Consider the following 22,566-nt stretch of genomic DNA (forward strand, 5'->3'; position numbering starts at 1 on the left):
GATAGGTTTCAATCGTTTCAACGTGGTGCTGTTGTGGTGTTGTGGTAGTCTGCTGTTGGGTCCGTTTATGGTCCGAATTCGTTTGTAAATATTAGTTTTGTTGTGTGGAAAGTTTGAAAATGGGACGTTCGTCGAAAGACAAAAGAGACGTATATTATCGCTTAGCGAAGGAAGAAGGCTGGAGAGCTCGTAGCGCGTTCAAGTTGCTGCAAATCAACGAGGAGTTTGACATATTTTCGGGTAGGTTTTCGAGAGGTTTCATTTCATTTATTTGGCACAGGAGAGTCGGGAGAAGAGCAGAGCAGATGTAGCCCTCGCTGTTTCCCAGGTTAAAACGGGAGTTTTAAGAGAGATACGACGTTCGAACTCTGCCCAGGCGTCAAGAAAGCCGTGGACCTGTGCGCCGCTCCAGGAAGCTGGAGCCAAGTGTTGTCGAGAAAGCTGAGGTACGATTGTTCATTCATTTCATTTATTGCATTTATTGAAACTTAAGGGCCCGTGAGGGCATTACATAAGGGGCATATTCGGGCGTATCCCCTGATTTCCCTTTTTTTTTTTCTGATTTTGATTCCGTGATTTCAGAAGTAACGCCGAAAATCCAGATGACGTGAAAATCGTGGCGGTTGATCTGCAGGCCATGGCCCCACTGCCGGGTGTGATACAACTGCAGGGAGACATTACAGAGGTACATAGGCAGTTGTGGTGTTTTCTTTACTGCCAGATGACGCCACAGCCCTGTTCTTTGCCACCGTCGCAGCTTTGCGCACTAGGTTGTCACTAAGCTTTCTGTTGTGGCTAGCTTCAGCCACTAGTCATCATCACGGTTTTGTTTGCTTTTTGTTTATTTGGGGGGTGAAGGGAAAGGAAGAAGTCAGGGGAGGTTTTGTGCTTTGCCCACTGTACCCCGGCTCATCCTACAATGAGCTAAAGCCCAGTGCTACAGGCCGCCAGGTCAAATCAAGAGCCTGTTAGAAACCATGTGGTATATTGCACCGTTGTACATAGCAGTGTGCCAAAACGCGTCATGTGGAGGCAAATTTTTCGTCTGCTTATAGAGCCCTCGCGGCAGCTCCGTCTGCTTGCCACTACTGAAGACTACTGAAGGGATTAAATTCCGTTTGGAAGCGATGTGGCAAAGGAAACCCGGGATCAGAGTCAGTGGCCATTAAGAAATTAAGATGAGTCGGATCGAGCGTTCGACACGGGAGTGTGTGTATGAACTACGTGCGAAAGGGAGATACGGGTCCGGGTATGTTTTACATACACAAAAAAAGATTGGATTGGATTAGATTGTTATGGCTATCCACGCTATCACAACAGAGAACCGTGTGCGTAAGATTAGTGCTTTTCATACTTCGCATACTGGAATTTCTCCCACGCACTCTTTTGCAATGCGGATGTAAGCTTTTCTTAAAGGAGGACCAGCAGAAATATTCTTCCGCCTGGCGGAAAGTCTTCCTCGCCCTCTTTCTTCTTGTATTGTAGCACGGCGAGGCGAGGGGAAAGGTCTCCTTTTGCGCCGGCTTCTTCTAAGAGGATAAGCCGAGAAAATCCCCATTCTGAGCGACGGGCGATCGGTGCGGCAGCAGCGACCTCGTGACTTAGAGGTAGCTTCAGCTCCTATCGCGTAATCTGCCCCATTTTTTGGCGCTCACCAAGCCTAGCCCCTCGGGTGTCGGTTTTACGGAGCTGCAAGGCTGCGCCCGCGCAGTCACCGAATTTTCGCTGTCGAAGGTCTTTAGCCCGTGGCAAAGTAAACGCATACTTGAGAGCTGCGATGCATCCCCGCACCCATTGAAGGAACGTTTCATAGATATTTTCGGTTGATCAAGGAGCTCAAAACACATGCGCGAGAAGTGGTGACTTGAATATGTAAGGATGACTCACATCTTCACAAAACGTTCCATCTTGAAAAAAACGGCTTATCACGCTCAAACCTGCCTCAAATTGGGATCGATGGAGAAGAGAACGATGTACCAGGCGCGGGCATCTTCTAGAAGGTCTCTGTTTTCTAGCAGCGAGCACAAACATTGCGTGCGTAACTCACACTATATGATGGCCAACGAATGTATGTTACATTTATATTTACGCATCCCAGCAACCACATGAGGTGAGAAGGCAGCTATGGTGTGTGTCGATACTAAAAAGTTCTAGTGGATCATCTTTAGCTCTTGGATAACCGCACCCTACAACAATTTATAAGCTATAACCTTTCTGTGAGCATTCTTGATTGAGTGCGGCTATCGAAGCGTCTGATGTTATAGTTCAACGTTGCTTAAATCGGCGCTATAGCACGTGCTGCCACTTTAAAGTATTTCTGAGGCATTAAAAATAAAAAATAAAAAAATCAACTGTAGCCTTTTTTTAACATAATACGCGTTTGTAATTTGTCTGTGCAAACACATTTTAGTTAGCACGGACAAACTATTGCCGGTCTTTCTGATTTTCTTTTTTAGAAATAAATGATATTTAGAAAACTGTCAATGCAACTATCCAACCTAAGTGGCAGAGCTCAGTGCTAGACAATACATGTTGCTGGGCAGAAATAGTAAAAAGCGCCGATGTCGCGTTCGGGCTAAAAGTGCCACGTAATGCACGCGTACTGCTACAAGTGCGTCCGGACATTTCACCGAACGCCGTTTCATCAAACGCCATTTCATCAAACGCCGTTTCATCGAATGTCGTTTCATCGAAGCCGTTTCATCGAACGCCGTTTCATCGAACGCCGTTTCATCGAACGCCGTTTCATAGAAGCCGTTTCATCGAACGCCTTTTCATCGAACAATGTTACAGTCTGTAATACTTTGGAATTTACTTTAATTTTTATACACAACTTCATCTCATTCTCTCTTTTTTTTTCTTTTGTTTCTGCTTTTATATCACTGGGTGCAGTGGCGAGATAAGTTCCATCGTGAACATATCCTGCTTCGAGAAGAAAGCCTCCATGAAACAATGACCCCTCTCCATGTCACATGAAACAATTAAAAATGAGGCAAAAACAGAAAGCACAGACGCTTAAAAGTGTTTAAGTGTCTGTCCTTTATTTGCAGCGTCGTGGTTTCAGCCATGTATGTACATGAGTAAGGCTTTTCAGTAAGTCGCATACCCAATTGTTTTTATTTCTTTTTATGCCAATTGCTTTTATTTTTAGTAATTTGACACCACCTTCAAAACAATTTCTCAAGTGACTACCTTAGTCTTAACAAATGCAAGGTGAAACATCTATAAAGCACTGTTATGCCCCAAAACTAGGTACAGAGCCATAACTGAAAAATTCGATGAAGCGGCCCTTGGCGATTCGATAAAACGGCGTTCGATGAAACGGCGTTCGATGAAGTGTCCGTTCATTCGGTGAAACTGCTTTCGATGAAATGGCGAAAAAGTGAGGTTCAGGCTTGGTCGGAGATTGCTACGGTTACACACGTACGCTTTTTCAGTTCTATCTCGCATAAATAAGCTTCATCTGACTTTTCGCTCATCTTGGCCTTTTGCGCGACTGTTAACAAGTTCTAAAACAGACAAAGCAAAAGTGATTTAATTAGCTCAGGATTATAGGTTTAGCGAAATATTTACAAAGTTCAAGGTTCCCTGAGTCGTCTTTTGTATTCAATTCCCCCTCCCCTCACCACCACTTCCTTCCTCTAAATAAACCACGTAGATTATTTTATGAACCACCAGTAATAGAGCATACTCACAAAACGTCTATTTGGCGTAAGAAAGGCCTTGTTTAAATGTTCGAGCAAGGATCTTGTTTTCTTACTGTGCGTGACACAGCTAGCACGAAACACAATATTGACATTTTTACGCAAGGGCCATGCAGAATTTTGTGTATAAGAACAAATTGATGCCTCGTAAGTTGGTGCCCAACGGAAGCACCCTTTACCAAATTGCTTGTTTAAAAATAACAACTTTTCAAACATAAAAATAAAACAAAATAACACCACTTTTTTGGGGGCCACTAAATTTACTGATTTACTATGTTAGCGTTGATTGTGCAGCGGTATGCGTACATTACGCGACACTGTTAGCACAAACACGACATCGCGCTTTTTGCTATTTTCCCCAGCAATATATCGACTCGCACTAAAATCTACCGCTTAGGTTGGATACTCGCATTAACAGTTTCCTAAACATTGTTCTCTTCTAACAAAAAAAAAAGTGGGAAACACCGGTGATAGTTTGTGCTAACTGCGTAGCGTAGGATACCTAAAAGTTTTTTTACAATGTTAAATACAATTCTGTGTCACGTTAAAAAAAATTGTCTGCTTTTGCCTTAGTTTCTTTGAGACACCGCAAATACTTCGAAGTGGCGGTCCGTGCTATGGTACCGATACAAGCAACGTTGAACCACAACACGACACACTAGACTCGTCAAAAAGGGTTTTAATATTGTCTTTTTGCTCCATAGCTGCACTCGATGAAGAATGTAAACAGCGAGTCGAGCTTACATTTCGTTGTGGGGTACGGACCGTATACGGTTATCTAAGTGGCTAAAAGCGACCCACTAAAACTTTCTAAAATTGACATCCACCCTTGATGCCCTCTCACCTCAGGTGCTTGTTGGGAATGTGTAAATATGAATTTCATACATTTTGCTGGCCATCATGTTCTGCGAGTTAGGCACACAACAGGGCATTTTAGTAAATCGTTTTCAAAGGCCCGCTGCCACTTCAGGCGCGCGCTTCAGAGAATGCATCGAAGTGGCAGCGCGAGCTCCCGCTAAATATAGCGTGGCCTGAAAACATAGTCTGCTAAAGTTCTTCAATAATTTGTACTCGCTCCTAGAAAACAGAGACCTTCTAGAAGATGCCCGCGCCTGGTACATCGTTTTCTTTTCCATCGATCCCAATTTGAGGCAGGTTTGAGCGTGATAAGCCGTTTTTTCTTGAAGATGGAATGTTTTGTGAAGATGTGAGTCATCCTTACATATTCAAGTCACCACTTCTCGCGCATGTGTTTTGAGCTCCTTGATCAGCCAAAAATATCTATGAAACGTTCCTTCAATGGGTGCGGGGATGCATCGCAGCTCTCAAGTATGCGTTTACTTTGCCACGGGCTAAACTAAAGACCTTCGAAAGCGGCAATTCGGTGACTGCACGGGTGCAGCCTTGCAGCTCCATAAAACCGACACCCGAGGAGCTAGGCTTGGTGAGCGCCAAAAAATGGGACAGATTACGCGATAGGTGCTGAAGCTACCTCTTACTCACGAGGTCGCTGCTGCCGCACCCATCGCCCGTCGCTCAGAATGGGGATTTTCTCGGCTTATCCTCTCAGAAGAAGCCGGCGCAAAAGGGGACCTTTCCCCTCTCCTTGCGTGCTACAATACAAGAAAGAAAGAGGGCGAGGAGGACTTTCCGCCAGGCGGAAGAATATTTCTGCTGGTCCTCCTTTAAGTAGTGCTCCACCCACCAGCCTTCGGGCCCTAGGCCATCGTAGGGTGATACAAAGTATAGGTATTGTCGCAACTTCACCCTGAAGTCCTCTTTATACATGCACCACAGTGCTACCTCAGGACTTTTAGTGAGCATGCCTTGCTAATGCAGCTCTGACTCAACATTGTATTAGTGATGCAGTGCTGCATCTGCGCTGTTGCATCGATTCAGTGCTACAGCGTATATAGGAACTTCTTAGTGAGTGCATTGGTAGTGATGTAGGTTTAGAAAGAGTTATATACGCCCGCCTGCGCGAACATGAGAGAGAAATAGAAAAAAACGACGAAGACTCCCAACACCCCACGGTCCATCACCTCAAGGTTTGCGCTCCATGTGCCCCCGAGTTCCCGTCCGCGCGTGTTCTGGGGGCCAACAAGAACCGCTACGGGCGCGAGATCGTGGAGGCGTTCGCCATAAAAGAGGCACCGAAGAACATTTCCTCGGCCTCGTTGTCGCTGTCCGAGAGAGAGGTGACATTCCTGAGACCTGAGTGGACGGCCTTGGCGGGCCAAGCGAGCGCTCCTTGCTCCCGAGAGGGAAATCGGGATGCTTTCTTCCTTCCTCTCCTTCCCGCTGTCTCTGCGCTTTACTTTCCCCCAGTTTTTCTCCCAGGGCTGTGTCTTGCCCCCCCCCCCCCTCCCCCCCCGCCCCCCTCTTTCCCCTTCCCCCTCCTTTTAACTTTCCCTCTCCTATAGTGGAGCTCCGAAGGCGAAGCGTCCGGCAATAAATTCATTTGTTTGTTGAAAGTTGAAAGATGTGTTGTCCCGTCCCCTGTTTTTACGTATATAACTCTTTCTAAATTTACAGTGTATATAGACGCTTTGCACACGCGCCAAATTACAGCCGCCATTGGTGACCTTCTCTTGTCTTACCGAGATGCCGAGCAACTGAAACGGTAGTTGACGATCCTCTACAAAGGCCGATGCTTTAGAAAAGGACACAGTTGAATCTAATGTGGCAATAACCTGGCCTTCTATGGTAATGATGAAATGAAATAAACAAAATAGGAGGAAACAAAAACTGAAGGTCAGTTATGGCGGCGTCCATGCACAGCTGCTGCAAAGCGTCTATAGGAACTGGCCTCAAGGGAAAGCTACCAGACACCATGTGGTTCATCATAACAGCAAAAAAATTTATATCGCTATGTGCAGGTGCTGATTTACCTGGACAATTTTAGTGCCAGCCTGCCTCAAGGTTTCTTACACTGTAGAAATAAACTTATCACCAAGGGTGTAAGCTTTCAATAAATGCAACTGATTTCTTCCTTTTTTTTTGTCTCCAGATTTCAACGGCACGAAAGATCATCAATCATTTCGAAGGGGAGAAAGCTGATCTCGTTGTTTGCGACGGTGCTCCCGATGGTACGCCACATTTCTTTCTGATTCCTTACAGCTATAGTAAACCGAGAACTCAAACTTGAGCTAGGTGTTGCGACAGGGATGTTGCATGCCATGATTGACATTTGCTTAAAGGTACACCGGCAGAGTATTTATGTTTGTTGAGGTTTTTATTTGAACGTGACCTATAAGAGCCCATCTATCCAAAAGACAACCTGCGGCTCGAAAGTTTTTTCTCCGCCCAAAAACAGCCGGTCGAGAATTGGCCGGTTTCAGTCGCGCTCACTTTTGTTTCCATGGTCTTGTTGCGTTCAAACTACTATTTGTACCAAATATATTCAGAGTTGTGGGTTATCTAAAACACATTCAATGTTAAAAATAGAAAAAGAATGGAAACCCCATTTTTTTTGTGCCCAAGAAGAAGCTGCAAATACGTAAAAATATGTTGCACAGATCACAGAAAGTACATGTACATGCAGTGATGTGATTGCTGCACCACTTGTGCCAAACTGCGCCAAGGGGCTAACGCTGCTACATCCTGCTACATTTTGCCAAAATATGGGTAATCTGCGCCAAGCCTGTGCCAAAGGACCAATTTCAGTCTCCTTTCAAAACCGAAACTAAACTGAGATCCGTAATTGAGCATGCGTGAGCTAGGTGGCGCAAGCGGCCGCCCGACACAAAGTACCCTGCATCAAACGTCCATCCGGTCTTGCAAGGTTTTTCCCGCCGTCTCGCGTTTCGCGCCCTTGTCATCTCGAAAATCTCGTCTCGCGCCTTTTTTGAAATTTTTCAACGATAGACGCGGGCGTGTGCGGATGCTCCGACGCTAGTGTGCTGAGTGCCAGCCATGCTGTCATGCTGTGAAACAAAACCACATTTTTGTGCGGTGAGAGTTACTTTGTGAGCTGAAACGCTTGCGTGACCACAGTCACCGTGGTCCCGCGACGTCGGGTGTTGCCGTCCACACGTCGCAGCAGATACAGCGCTTTCTAAACTTGTTCATCGTCATTCCTGTCCTTGTTTACATCATACTCTACTACAAAAATCCCTCTTTAACTTAGAGACTACTTGTCAAAATATTGATTGCCTAGGTTTCTCTCGGTGGGCTTTCTTTTGAGAGGGACCCTGGTACGTGAAAAATCTGCCCGCAAAAGAAAGTTGGTGAAGGGAAGTAAGCTAAAGCAAAGAAGGCAATGGCTGCGCACTGAGCCCGCACATTGCGCTTGTTTGTCTCGAGTTCAGTCATTGCACAAAGCGCTCCAAGAACTTTTTGACCCTGGCTCGCAATGTCGTGCATCGATGCTCTAAGGTTCTTTTTTTTTGTGTGTTTAGCTTATACCTCGCCTGCCGGCCTGGCAAGCACGCGCCGCTGTACTGTTTTTTTGTCGCATGTTGGACAGTTACATTTTGCATGCTATTTTGGGAACTAGTTGGCGACTGAGCGGAGTGACATGGTTTCGGTTTCGATTGAACAGCCGTTGTCTCCGCTCGCGCGGCGAAGCACGTGCCACTGCAAGCTTGCTGAAGTTGCCCTCATGTGCATGCGAACATGACTGCATGACAGAGGACCAGCCGGTATGCTTGCAATCTATTGTTTTACGTTTGCTTACTTTTGACGAAAATCTGGCACGTCGGGAACCAGTAAAACGGTGGCAAGCGTTATTTTCGGAATTGCTCGGCAACGCCTACAACACTGTACACTTGTGGGATATCTCAGCAGTAAAAACACAAACAGCGAGTTCCGTCACAACACAACATAAAGTGCCCTTCGTTTGTCCAGCACTTAAAACAAATATTTTTATTTTTCTAAGCATATCTTCTCCAAAAGCCACTTTTGCTGCTCCGAAACCCTGTTTTGACTGCTCCAAATGCCACTTTTGCTGCTCCAAAGGCCACTTTTGCTGCTCCAAAACACTGTTTTCGCTGTTCTAAAAGGTGCTCCAAAATGGCTTAGGCCAATCACATCACTGTACATGTCATTCTCCATATGGCAATGTACCGCGGGCTGGACGACGCAATGGCGGTGTACGACAGATCAACATTGCGACCGACTTGGGGCCACTGCTTAGGAACTGTCGTTCGCGGTACCGGCCAGTCGATCTTCAAGCGTAGAACATTGAGCGGAAGGGATATAAGTGCGAAACATTTGCATGACAAACGGTTTATGCAAGCTCATCGTCGTCGTCATAGTCTGCTTCAAAAACCAGAGAAGCAAAGGGGAAAAAAAATGTGGTCGGGTGTTGTTACATGACATTCGGCAATGTGCTTCAATACTCATGTTTCGGTTTCGAGCAGTTGAGTATTTTTACTTTATTAAAAATATATGTGATTCTGCAGCAAGATATTGTTTGGGTAGTCTCCTGATGCCATATTAAATTTGCTGGCAAAAAACAAAAAATATATTTTTGGGGTGTGTCAGCGCCTCTTAAAGCAAGAGCGTTTTGTAAAATATACTAAAATTCCAAGTAGAAGTCGTTGGAAACACTTGCCGAAGAGTTCCGTAAGTCCACACTCGAGATATGAACTTGTTTATTGAGGAGGTTAGAGAAGAGGGACGAATGAGGGAAGGAGGAAGGGGCAAAGGGCTGAGGCAAGAAGAGACTGGTGCCTGGAGCCCGTCCTTGGTGCGTTTGCTGCCCTATCCCATTCATACACCACAAGTGGTCCCGAAGCGACGACCGATTACGTTAATGGGAGCCTGCGTGTCACGCTGTGGGATCTCGCAATCCTGGCGTTTGTAGAACTGCTGGCAAAAAGGGCAAGCAGGCGCAAGGGTCGTTGCGATATTCCCTGTTGTGTCTGCCTTGGCCTCCAACGACCGTCTGGCCACAGAGTGACCCACAACAGTGCAGGCGTCTGTTGCATCCAACTCTACTGCTGTGCCACCGCTATGACACTCCTGTGACAACATGACACTTCTGTGACAGCATGACACTTCTGGGCAACATGACATTTGTGTGACAACTCTACTGCTGTGCCACCACTATGACACTCCAGTGACAGCATGGCATTTCTGTGACACTTCTGTGGCAATATGACACTTCTGTGACAGCATGGCACTTCTGTGACAATGTGACTCTCCTGTGACACTTTTGTGACATTGTAATACTTTTGTGACAACATTATACTTTTGTGACAACACGACACTCCGTGCTGCCACCGGGATTGCGGCACGCAGCAGCGTGACACTTCTGTGGCGTCGTTGGGTGGAAATTGAGAAACCAGACTGAGGACACGTTAAACACGCCAGTCATGGACGCGCTCCTGGCACCATAATTAACGTCGGGGTACGGTACCCTACCTACACCGGCCACTCTGCGACCCCCAACCGACAAGGCTGGCAAAAAGGTGTCCTCATCTTTTTTTGGGAAAATGTGATTATCTGTTTGGTACGTGCTTTAAAGGGATACTGAACCGAAATTTCGAGCTCGCTAAACAAGGCCGGGTGGATCGGCGGGAAGCTGCAAAACCAAAAAAATATCACTGATACGGCGATATATCTAACGGATTGCCATATTTTTTTGGAAAAGAAGTGCGCGATTGAACCCGACCGACGAGGCCGACGAGACAAGGCACGTCACGATTCTCATTCCCTCTCCTCCTCGCTACGTCCCGTCAAGCTGGTGAACCGAAGCAAGGAGGAGAGAAGCAAGGCCGCTTCTTCTCATTCTCAAATTCTCCCGGAGGACAGTTACATCAAAGAACTCGCTTGATTGCGCCCCTGTTTTCCAAAACTACGGCCATCCGTTTGAGATATCGATGTTTGAGTGATGTTTTGGAGTCCGTAGTGTCCCGTTCAACACTTCTGCAGCCTTACTTTGCAAAATCCGAATTGCGGTTCAGTATCCCTTTAAGCTAGACTTCAGAGATACATTCTGCAAAAAAAGGTGTCACCTCAGTCTTCTTTATTTTTATGAACTTTGAATATTTGTTTTTGAGTTTGAATGTATCTTGTGCACCTTTCGTGCTCTTCTTTATTTGTCGTCTCATATTTTTTACCTTTGGCAGTGACTGGACTTCACGACATCGACGAATACATCCAGGCAGAACTGCTGCTGTCGGTAGGTTTGTCTTTCCGTTTCATCAAAGTTTTCTTCTTTTTCTTTTTTTTTTCTTGTTACTCAGTTGTTGCTCTCTGCAGGCCCTGAATATCACAACGCACATACTAAAAAACGGAGGCACATACGTCGCAAAGGTGAGCTACATTTTCCCCACAGCATCTTAACAGCTTTAGCCTTGGTCGCTGTATTTGACGGACAGTATTGTATCTTCTTCCCTGATCATGATGCCATCAAGGTCCATGCACATTACAAACTATGTGAAACGGGAACTGATACCATAGATTGCGGATACTGCAAATCCAAGTCTCACGATGCAATAAATATGCGGGAATTCGCTACAAACTCCCCATCACGAGAATGGATACCGTAGAACGCAGACATGGCACATTCACACTTCACAGTGCGATAAACGCGCGAGATCTCCCTATAAACTCGGGTTTCGCAGGAACCGATATCGTGCGCAAAAATTCCATACGAAAGCGTGGGTTTCCGCTATAAACACGCACGTCACGGGAACAGATACCGCAGATTGCGGACGCAACAGATTCACATGTTGTATTGCGATAAACACGAAAGAACCCACGACAAACACGCTTGTCACATGTACCGATGCCGCAGGTCACGTGGTTGATTCGATTCTCTTTGGACATCGCTGGTCAGCGGGAATCTTGGGGTGGGCTATTTTTCAGAATTTTTATGTTACGGATATACAGCTCCAAAAATGGGATGGGCGATCTCTCGGGGCCGGGCGTTATCTCGGGACTTTACGGTATAACCAGAAAAAAGACTCTTAAGCTTTTTTTCATACTGCGTCAATTGTGTTCCCTTAGGAGCTGTTAGAAATTATAGGTACCTTGGTGTTGTCATTGCATCATATCTCACGTGGAACGCACACATTAACAACATAGTTGCTAGAGCATTGCACTAACTTTGGTTTTTAAGAAGAAAATTAACCTACTGTACACCCGAAACAAAGTTACTGGCATATGCAACTATATTTAGGCCAATATTACGATATGCGGACTTGGTATAGGACCGCTACACAGCAAAAAACATAGAGCAACTAGAATGAATCCAGAAAAAAGCGATGCGTTTTGTTGATAACTGTTACGACTGGCTGATTTCTCCTCTTCACTGTATAAGCTGTCAAACATACCTGAACTCTAAATCATGCAGGAAAATTAGTCGCCTTAAGTTTTTTTACAACATAGTCAATGGCAGTTTTAAAGTTACATTTGAAAAATACATGCAATACAAAACATCCAGGCAGACATGCAACAAGCATGAGAAAACCATTATAGTGCTACGATCTAAAAAAAACTCTTCGGTATTCCTTCATACTGCTCACTGTTCATGAATGGAATAATTTACCTCTAAGCATTATCAGTCAGCTCACAACTCTTTGCCTTGTCACGTCAGGTACAAATCATGTAATGCCATAGAATAATGTTGCATCTGTGTGTCTTGAGTGTCTTCATGTGTTGCTTTAGTTTTTCTTCAATATTAGTGGTATGCGCTTGTCACTTTGCGTTGTCATGCCACCTTAGCTCATTGATGTTACGTTATTCATTGTCTGTCTACATTGTAGAGTGCGCATGCTGTACCGTGCTCTCCCTTGCCTTGGACGCCATATTCGCGTATCCAGCTCATTGCTCGCCTTCCCGCGGCTGAAACAGGAAGTGCTTTAGCGAGGCCAATGACGAAAATAATCCCTGGAGAAGGGGAACAAGAGGTACAAAGGACAAACGCAAATCTCCAAACACAGCTAGGTGACTGGTGCGCAACCGAAAAAATCCGCCTGCTCCCGGACCAGGCGGATTTTTTCCGATTGAGAGGTGTGGAATGGAAATCTGGAGGGCATAAAGTTGCTTCCTTATTTTTTTTCAGTTTCATTTTGGTTTACGGGGGCACTTTGTGGAGCCTCCTTGTCGGATGATGAGCTCTCTTCCTTTGAATGAAGTTTCGAAGGGAAAAATGGTTTCCAGTACTTTCAGAGCAGCCGACATGCTCTTTGAGGCTACATGCACGAAGGAGCTTCTAATTTCGGAACAAACAAAGTAGCTGTAGCACCTGCCAGCAGGCGCGCCGTTTCACGGGTGGAAAGTTTCCAATGTGTAATTGCGGTTGTAGTCGTACGACTGTGACCTTGAAAGACGGGTGCTGGTGCCACGGTTTAAGATGCATATAAAAGCGTGGACACTGCGCGCATCACAGCTGCCAGATAAAGTCCTCGCCTCGGTTGCAAGCGGCACAATTGGACGACTCTTCGGACAACCGCCTAGTGCTAGCCCGTTGCTGGCTCAGTTTCTTGTGCTTCTCTACGGGAGACATGCTTGTTTTTAAAGTTGTTTTTTGATTGTGCTATATCCTGTAGAACCTGGCACTTATGCCACGTGTGTTGCAGACACAACTTCGTCATTGAGCCGAGTTTCGTGTCTCAACGGCAAAAAGAACAGCCTTACGAAGTTGTTGAGGCGGAAAGATCTCTGGCGCAGTGTTCGAGCCAGCGTCCATGAAGGTCAGAGCAGACGTGCCGAGCAGGAAGCGCGTGCACCGGGGTGCCATAAGAACGCGGCGCTTATCTATTTATTTTTTTAGTTGCATCGTTTAGATGGCTGAGATGCTGTTGTAAGACTTTATCGGGACGATTGTGTCGCAGCGTTTGCCGTGCTGTGCGTCCTCACCTAAAAAAGTATCTTTCGTCGTAGCCGGCATACACGTTCGGCAGTGACCCTCAAAAGGTTGGCCCCTCGGTTACTAACCACGGGTGTCATTCGTGCTGTCCACGAAGAATGAGGAAGTCCGACCATGATTTTGGCTCGTGTTTCGGTTTTGGAGCCTGTTTTGTGCCTTCTCCGGCAGATGGAAATGCTGCCACTATTGCTGCACCCACTTAAGTTAATTTTCTTGTTTGTTTTGGATTTTCATCAAGAGAGTTGCTCTATTGTCACAGAAAAAAATAACATTTGACGCCTGCACGCACGGGAAAAGGCAACATGGCCACCTGTCTTTGATGCAAAGGCCCGCCTTAAGTAACAAAACAATACAATGCAAAAAAAAAAAAATCTACAGGTTTTTTTTTTTTTTTCTGCTACCGCAAAAATAAACAGCGCATTGCCAAGTGCTCATTCTCTGCCAAAAGTTAGCGCCAGCGGTCAGAACCGGATGTCGAGGTTTATTAGCATATCTTTATCTCATCAAAACATTATAAGTGATTTTTTGAAATTTTCAATGGGAAAATGGCGGCCGAGCCCTCGAAAACTTGGACCTGAATGGTTACGAAAATACGGGCCCCATTTTTTTCATTAAAAGTTTCGGAAAGTCACTTATAACTTTTGGAAAAGATAATGGTTCATCTTTAAACTTTGGCAACTGGTTTGGACATACATTTAAGTAGAGCTTGAGCATTCAGGAATGCATAGTTCATTTTACAATTAAAAAAAATCTTTAAATGTTTTTTTTTTTTTCTTTTTTATCCTCTGTATGGCACCTTTCTTTTAATGTGAGTTTTTCACCATTTTCGATAACGAGTCGTGTCTCATCTCTCCGAGGACTCGCATACGTAATTCAAGGTCGGCAATTTGCGCGAAAATTGAAGGAAAGATTTATTCAAGATGTTCGTAGCTCTCCACCTCCTTGACTGTCTTCAGCTGTACCATGCAATGAAGAGCTTCTGAATGGACGCATCAGATGACCAAGGACTAATAGGGAGAGCAACAAACAACATTTGGAAGCCAAGTGAATGTTTCCTTTTATGTTTTGTGCAAGTTACCAATTTTAAATGAAATTTTTGTGGTGTGCAAAAGCAAAATTAAGCAAAATATTAGCATAGAGTGGTTTCAACTGTTAATGTGACCGATGTCGTCGAGATAACCATATGCATGTGGCCCTTTGTGTACGGTCGTCGCTCAATCTAATCAGCTTTGCCTTTTGTCTCTTTTCTTTTTCGTCCCATTTTGCCATTTTAGATTTTTAGGGGAAAAGACACGACGCTGCTTTACGCCCAGCTGAAGCTGTTTTTCAAACATGTGGTCGTCGCGAAGCCTCGCAGCAGCCGCAACTCCAGCATTGGTGCGTGTCGAGGACATTTTCACATTTTTGTTTCGTTTGATCGGTAAGTCAGCTGTCTTTTTGTCGCCGACGCAGGATGTACCAATCTTTTTTTATCACTTCTTTTTTTTTTTACATAAAATGTGTTTCAGAGTTTGTTTCTAAATCTGGAGTGCCACAAAACATTTTAACAAAAACTTTGATAACATGGCCAGTTGTCTTAGCAAAAGAGTGGGTCCCTTGGCGTGAATCAAACTGCTGACCTCTCACTGAGTAGCTCGACATCCCGTCCCCCGAACTGGCAAAGCGGCTTTGGTTAACATGGTTATTGTTTTACATATGTGCCGATGTTACCGCTAAAACTTCGTTGGTCCAATGGTGGGAGAAGCTCAAAACACTTAGCATAGTCTGTGTCACCCTACCTTTTAGTAGGACGAAGATATATTTTAGTTTCCGTCTAACATCTTAGTAATTACATATAAACATGATTCAATTCCGTTCTTGGCGTCGTCCTTATCCTGTTTGTTTGTTATTTTTTGGTTGGAGGCACAAGCCCTCCTGGTGAAATATTTATTTTCCGTTTTGCATTTGTCTATCCTTTTTGTTTTATTTGCAGCAATGTTGCCAGCCCAGTTAAGGGCATGTGGACTTGCAGTACAAAGAAACAAGTCCACAAATTTTGTTTCTGTAGCAAAGTGGATTAATAAAAACATTAAGGGGGGACACTGGCTAGAGGTTGAACTTCTGAGCTACTCAAGTGATTGGGATAAAATTTGCAGGGGAGATATAACTTCAGATGTAGGTGTACTGTGCAAACTTTCAGCTCTCTAGGACAATTTTTTGTACCTGCATAAGATGATGTGTCACTCTTTGTTAAGAAATCTATGATATGAAAATGAAGCTACTAAGCACCATTTTGACTGCTTGAATATAAAGTGGGGGGTATGGAACTTTGGGCTATCTAGTTTTAATAACTCAAATGTAAATATTTCAGGAAGAGTTATTACCTCAAATAATATGCATATCTGTCCTATGTTCATTTTTGAAGACAAAGTATTTTATCATTGAGGACTTTAATTTAAGACAAAATAAAGTAGATAGCTCGATTCCCCAGTAAATATCAGTTCAGAAACATGTTGGTTGTGGTATTAGAATACTTTCACCTTTAAACAAAAGATTCCTTTGTATGAAATTTGTAGCAAACAGTGGAACCGAGAAAAATGCATTCAAACATTGAACTCCTTTAATTTGTTACTGCCTCACAATGTGTCGAAAATATTTTATATCAACATAACTATTTGGCATATGGTTATCATATTTAGTGTGAGGGTGTATAATTAGTTTCTAAAACCAAAACCTTAAAATTGAAAAATTAATTTTATCAAAAAAGTTTGCAATTTAGGCCCATGACCCCCCTTTAAGAAAACTATCTGAAAGGATTCGGTAACTTATTAACAGAAACTATGCACCTGATGTAAAAAATTCTCTACATTTCAAAATCTTATGGATAGCACTTACAAACCTGTCAAATCACTTTTATATCTGGAGTAAAATAGATTTTTAATGCTTCCTCGACTTTGGACAAAGATTTGAGACAAATCATGGCATTGGGAAGCTACAAATACCATACTTATAGTGGGTATGATATTTCTGGGAAGATACTAAATGCTAAACATAGTCACTTTGTAGTATTTACTATAAATACTAAGTACTACTAATACTTACTGTATAGTACTCGTGTCTGTACCAATTGCGGTTACCACTCCCGAGTGATTAAGGCTCTCTGAACATACCAGTTCCTTGACAAAAGATAGTTTGAATTGTCAATCTTCAATGGGTTATTGTAAATCTGAAAAAAAGTAGAAGGGCTTCATTCATTGGCATGCCATTTTATTTGTTCAGGGACACCGTCTTTGCTAATCGGATTGGGCTGTGCTTGGAAGCTAAACTTGAATGTCTTGTTCTTCTACTTTCAGAGTCTTTCGTTGTCTGCCAAGTCTACAGCCCGCCAGAGGGCTACAAGCCATTCATGTACACCGGATCGCTAGACAGACGTAGGTATCCTTTATTTAAATTTGCGCCTATCATATTTCTTCTAAAAAATAATTTTCTAAGTTTTCTGGAGAAATAAAAAGGAAAATGAAAGAAACCACTTTGGATAGGCACGGGGAGATGGGAAGTTTTGCTGCAGGAAGTGGGGCATTTCTTTTTTGGGTCTTTTCTTTACGGTGCTGACTCAATCTAGATGTGCCCCAGAGATCCTAGAAAACCCGTAAGTACAACCATTTGCAGCCTTTTTCCACAATAAAATTACGTCCAAACACGGCAAGGTACCCGTTTTTCTGAAATATATCTTGGAAAAGGAGCGTAAAGGCACGCTCACACTCTTGCAACCTCTTAGAACTGGGCGCCTTGAAACCTGTTAAAACAAGAGGACACACTGGTGCCATCTATTGGGTAGCAGTGTAAACCTGGTGGTTTGGCATATTTTCTATATCTCTTGTGCATTATCCTTTCTTTCTTGGCTTGAAAAACTTTTGTCAACGTTGTAAACGAGGCTTTCTTATAGGTATTACGCACATTTGACCTCGGAAATCCCCTCAAAACCTTCGTTCTTGTGAAATGCAGTTTCAGGGTCACCGCATAGATGGCACCAGAATGCCTGTGTGTTCCCTCGTCCTAAGAAATTTTAAGAGGTTTCAACAGGCCTCTTCTCTCTTGGTCGTACTAGTTTGCAAGAGTGTGAACGGGCCTTAATGCAATGTTTCGTCGCATTTATAGTGGGGAAATCGCTACGCACGATTCTTGTTCTGGGTTTTTTTTAATGCTTAGGCCGTGTAGAACGAGTTTATGCCATAAAAAAACGACCTCAGAATCCACCTTAAATCTCCGAGGACTAGGGGATTTTTCTTTTAATTTCTATACTGCAAGGCATACTGCAAGGCTTTTAAACAAGATTGCCCCTCCAGGTTTGATAAAAGTAAAAAAACAAGCTTTTGTGTGAAAACATTTTTCATTCCCAAATATGAAATTTGTAATTTTAAGCAATAATTTAGCAGTAGCCAAAAAGAAAAAAAAAAAGGAACTTTAAATAAACCTACAACTTTTATTTTGTATAAAAAAAAAAAAAGAAACTTGCTTTCTTGCTATTTCTTTGTTTCAACTAAAAATTTTAATTAAACTTCAAAAAAAAATTATTTTTCTTAGGTTGCACGTTTTGAGGATATATCTGCGGAAAATGCATTGGAAGCAGGCAAACGTGGTGTATTAAGTCTCTGACATTAAAACAAATATAAAATAAACCTGAATAACGAAAATTTAGGTGCCCGTTTCAAGTTTTAGTTAATTTTCAGTAACAAAGAAAGCACCCCCCCCCCTCCTTCCAATTTTAATGGCACCCGTGCCATTAAAATTGGAAGGAGGGGGAGGGGGTGGTTTTCAACTTTATCTTGTCCCGTTTTCAATCATGGTGCAGCTGTCGTATCCCACGTGCCAGCAGCTATAGTTACATGTGGCAGTGGATGGAGGGAGAGAGCAGATAAATCACGACTACGGACAGCTTGTCAGCGTTGCAGCTGAATTGGGGAACGCTTGTTTTTCGCTGTTCGGCTCTGGAAATAGCCTGCAGAGACTGGCGGATGCTGCTTTTTCGTTGCTCGAGCACATGGATTCATTTTAAGAGTAATGACTGATGACCCGGAAAAAACAGTGCGGTTTCGCTACAACTTCCTTTGCTAGTAAAACGTGTAATGTCTCTGCTGGAGCTTGTTTTCTTTTGGGGAGGAGGGGGGGGATTGCACACACAATGGCAGTTGGGCTGCGAGCTTAATCGTTCTGTGTGGACCCATGCTCTGCAGATATCTAAGCTCTGGATATTACTCGTGAAACGTCACTTTTCATGAAACATGCGAGTGGTAAAGGTGGAATTCCGAAATGCTGACCCATGGCTCATTCTCGTGGGAGCTGATTCACCATTTGTCGTTGTCGTCGTCTACGTTTCTATTGGCCGTGGGTCGTATAGTTGCTTGGACAGGCACGCCGCACACGTGCGCTCATAAACCTGTGTAAAAAGATCCCACAATCCCTGTACATTATTTTAAAATAAAAATTGTATGTGACTGACTTTCATTCGAAGACAGTTCTAACCGTGATAATTGTAAAACTACTCATCAAAATTGAAAACTTTTATTTCTCATGGGATGCCCATCCTTATGCGGAGCGCTAGTTCGTCTGCTTCTTGCGCAGGGGTTGCGGTGACGTCGGAACACTGAGCTCTGATTGGCTCTGGGAAAAGGACAGTGGGTAGACCTCTGGGCAGCTAGCGTTGATGTCTATACCCACTATTCTTCCAATAGGAACCAATCGAAGCTCGGCGTTCTGACGTCACTGCAGCCCCTGCGCAAGGAGCAGACGAACTTGCGCTCCGCATTGGCTGATAGCCGACGAACCCCTCGCGGTCTCGGCGTTAATGTGATTAAGCCTACAGACCTTGTAAGTGACATTGCTTGTAGCAGGGGAGTGTTTGGAGCGTAACTGCGGTTCTGGCGACGGAATCGGAGACATCAAGAACATTGTCTCACGCCGCAATCGTACTTCATTACTGCACATTCTATTGCAGCAGGTGGCAACTCGCTCGTGCACGACTCGCTTCTCATTTCACGAAAACAACTTGTCGAGGTGCAACAAATTTTGCCGCTCAAGTTGGCGCCTGAAACACGCTTTTCACCGTATACGTGACACTTGCATGACATCTGCATGTCATGCATGTGACACACGCATAAAATCCTTCACTTTCGGGTGTTATATTTTAAAAAAATTGGGGGGATAAAATTAGGCTTTTGTTCTGACATTGTAATCGGGGAGAAATTGGGTTGTTTCAAGCAATTTTTCTGCAATTCAGGTTTTTTTAGTTTACGTTTTGAAGTAAATGTGTATAATTAATATTAGAGTATTAATTAAGTTACGTAATATCAATTTTTTTTTTGTAACCAAGTTTTTGAAGTGCACGAGACAGCATTCTAACATGATATAAAAACTCACTTAATCTTTTAATTCTTTTTTTTTTTAAATCCTAGTTAGTTACACAATCATCTGCATGCATGGCATCTCCGTCTCCATGCTAGACCTGTCCGGTTTTCGGCAATATCTGAATTGACAAAAAACATTCTCTTAACATCACGGCTTTTACAGTGCACAACAATGTTGCTGGAATCTGCTACTCTTGTCAAATCATAGTTGCTAATTCTTTTATTTCTGCACCATCTGAAATGGAAAGGGAAGAATGGCAAAGGATAATTCATAATGGAAAAAAAAAAAAACATTTTGGGGCTCGTCTTGTTTCCATGGAGTTCAGGGAAAAGTCAAGTTTAACCTGTATTTCCAGAAAACATGTTTGGGGTGCGAATATCGGGAAATATTGGGTATTACCCGAAAACAAAAGACCCCATGCGTACATGACCACATGTGACACGCAACATACAACACATGATTCTCACGTGACACTCACGTGACCGCACTTGACAGCCTTTCAGTTCTAGGGGAGAAAGGGGAAAAATTGGCAGTCGCTTGTTTGTGCTAGCTGTGTTGCGCAGTGTGTAACTTCGTATGCCCGTATTTGTAACTGCACACTGCAAAGAACTTGTTGTTTGGTGTCTCTTCAGTGAGGGACGCCGCGGAGGAACCCAACAGAACGCTCGTTCCGTTTGTCGTCTGCGGAGACCTCGCCGGATTCGACTCCGACCGGACGTACCCCCTTGAGGTGAGCTTTTCTTGTTCCCCTTGTTTGGACGACGTCATTTCTCGGTGTTCCGTGGCTGCTAAATTTGTTGGTCGTCGAGTTCAAACATTTTTTTCTTGTAACAGTACAAATTGGAATGTCATTTTTTTTTTATTAGGCACCTCGTAGATGTGGTGTAGATTGCCGAGAACTGCAATTCCGTTGGAAGGCGACGTGTGCCGAGGGATCGTTTGCGAGCGTTTGAGAATCGCTAGTCGAGTTAGATCAAAGCTGGAAGTGAAAATTCAATATATGTTTATGGGTAAGCTATGCCTAAGAATTGTGATTTGAAGTAGACAATGTCTGTCTTTATAAAATAAAAATAATAAAAGCTTTTGCATGCTTTTTTTGTTTGTTTTTTTACTGGGAAATAATGATCTCGGATATCTATGTTTCTGCTTCAATTTTGAGCAGAGTCTCAGCTTGCTGCAAAGCATAGTTTATTTGTCATTTGCGATGGGCCTGAATAATGCTGAATGTGAGGGTGTTCATCCTTGTTGCCTGATGTATTGTGGTCCCACGAAATGAAGTTTCCCCGCTAAATTTAGCGGTAAAACTGACGTCACATGACATCAACAGCAATTAATTTTCCCCGCTGAACTTAGCAAGGAATTGAATTGGTGTTGAGGTCACGTGACGTCAATTGTTCGTTAAATCTATCAAAGAAACTGAATTCGTTCATAGGTGACGTGACACGAAGTCATGTGACGTCTTTTTCCCCACTAAATTTAGCGGGGAAACTGTGGGAGGAGGGTATGAAGAAGAAGCGGAGGGTCCTCTGTACTCTCCCCTCCTCCCTGTATAAATAATATTATAATAAATAATTACTTTATAATATATATGTAATGTACGCAGGAGTACAAGGTCTATATTGTGCATATAGATATTCCTCAAATGCTTTAGCATGGTATACAGTGCAATCCACTTATAACGATACCACGTATAACGACCAGTTTCTAGAGTTTTTAGACTGGAAATAATCAGTTTCTAGCCCAGATACAACAATAACCGGTTCTAACGATTGAAATTTTGGGTTTTTTCATTATCGTTATAAGTGGGTTGCACTGTATTGCAAAATCAAAAGATCTCAAGAGCTGCGCTCTAATTTTGCATTACAGAGATTTGTAAACCTGTCAAATTTTAAATTAATTTTTTTTTTTATCTTCTTTTTTTTAGCTGGATGACAAAAAGGAGTATGAGTTCTGCGGTCCCGTCCAACCTCCGATCGACCCGCCCTACAAGACAGCCGGTGGCTTGAAGAAGAAGGGAGAACTCGCAAAACCAGGAAGGGAAACCGGCAGCTCTGAGCAAGAAGCAATCGCAGGCTTTTCGGGAATTAGCCTCCAGTGACCCAAAGGAGCCCAGAAGTCGTAGGAAATCATTGGCACCTTTGGAAAAGCGTTTGAGTGTGTGACTCAGTACTATTCCCACTTTGGAATCTTGCTGATGTTTTTTGTCTGTGTATGTTGACCCAAAGTACCTACAAACGAAAGAAGTGCATCCACTCTGACAAAAGAACTAGCCTGTGCACTGTTAGGTTTGAATCGGTTTTGCGTCTCTTCGGTGCTGGTTTGCAGCTGGTGCCCTCAAGGTCGTTTGATGTTCAAAGGAGGGTGGCACCTTCAAAAGGAGTTAGAATAGATGTGACATGCAATGCAAGCGTTGCATATGACGATGGTACAGATATATTGAGAAAAAAATAAAAATACTCTTTTTTACTGCTAGAACTTCTCATCTAACAATTCATTTTCGTTGTCAATAGCAAAGCTGTGCACTCTTTTGACAATTTTTTAAATCAGTTTCCACATTGAGAAAAAAGCAGAACAACCTGCCAGCTGTTTTTAAATAATGACACACCTCTTCTTTTTTTTTTTTTTCTAATGCATTGTGTTTGGGATTTGGTCTTT

At 43.5% G+C, this 22,566-nt stretch overlaps 1 protein-coding gene across 1 annotated transcript; it reads left to right on the plus strand.

Annotated features, from left to right (window-relative positions):
* Positions 1 to 5: 5 nt before the first annotated feature.
* LOC121835338 (putative tRNA (cytidine(32)/guanosine(34)-2'-O)-methyltransferase) lies at positions 6 to 22,383 on the plus strand. Its single transcript, XM_042289461.1, has 10 exons — positions 6 to 240; positions 377 to 446; positions 583 to 685; positions 6,715 to 6,793; positions 10,781 to 10,833; positions 10,914 to 10,967; positions 14,802 to 14,904; positions 16,860 to 16,937; positions 20,544 to 20,641; positions 21,836 to 22,383. The coding sequence occupies exons 1-10, from the start codon at positions 120 to 122 to the stop codon at positions 22,007 to 22,009; spliced, it is 933 nt and encodes a 310-aa protein (XP_042145395.1). The 5' UTR covers positions 6 to 119; the 3' UTR covers positions 22,010 to 22,383.
* The last annotated feature ends 183 nt before the right edge of the window (positions 22,384 to 22,566 follow it).

The sequence above is a fragment of the Ixodes scapularis genome, unplaced genomic scaffold (assembly GCF_016920785.2).
Source record: "Ixodes scapularis isolate PalLabHiFi unplaced genomic scaffold, ASM1692078v2 PGA_scaffold12__126_contigs__length_90152505, whole genome shotgun sequence".
NCBI lineage: Eukaryota > Metazoa > Arthropoda > Arachnida > Ixodida > Ixodidae > Ixodes > Ixodes scapularis.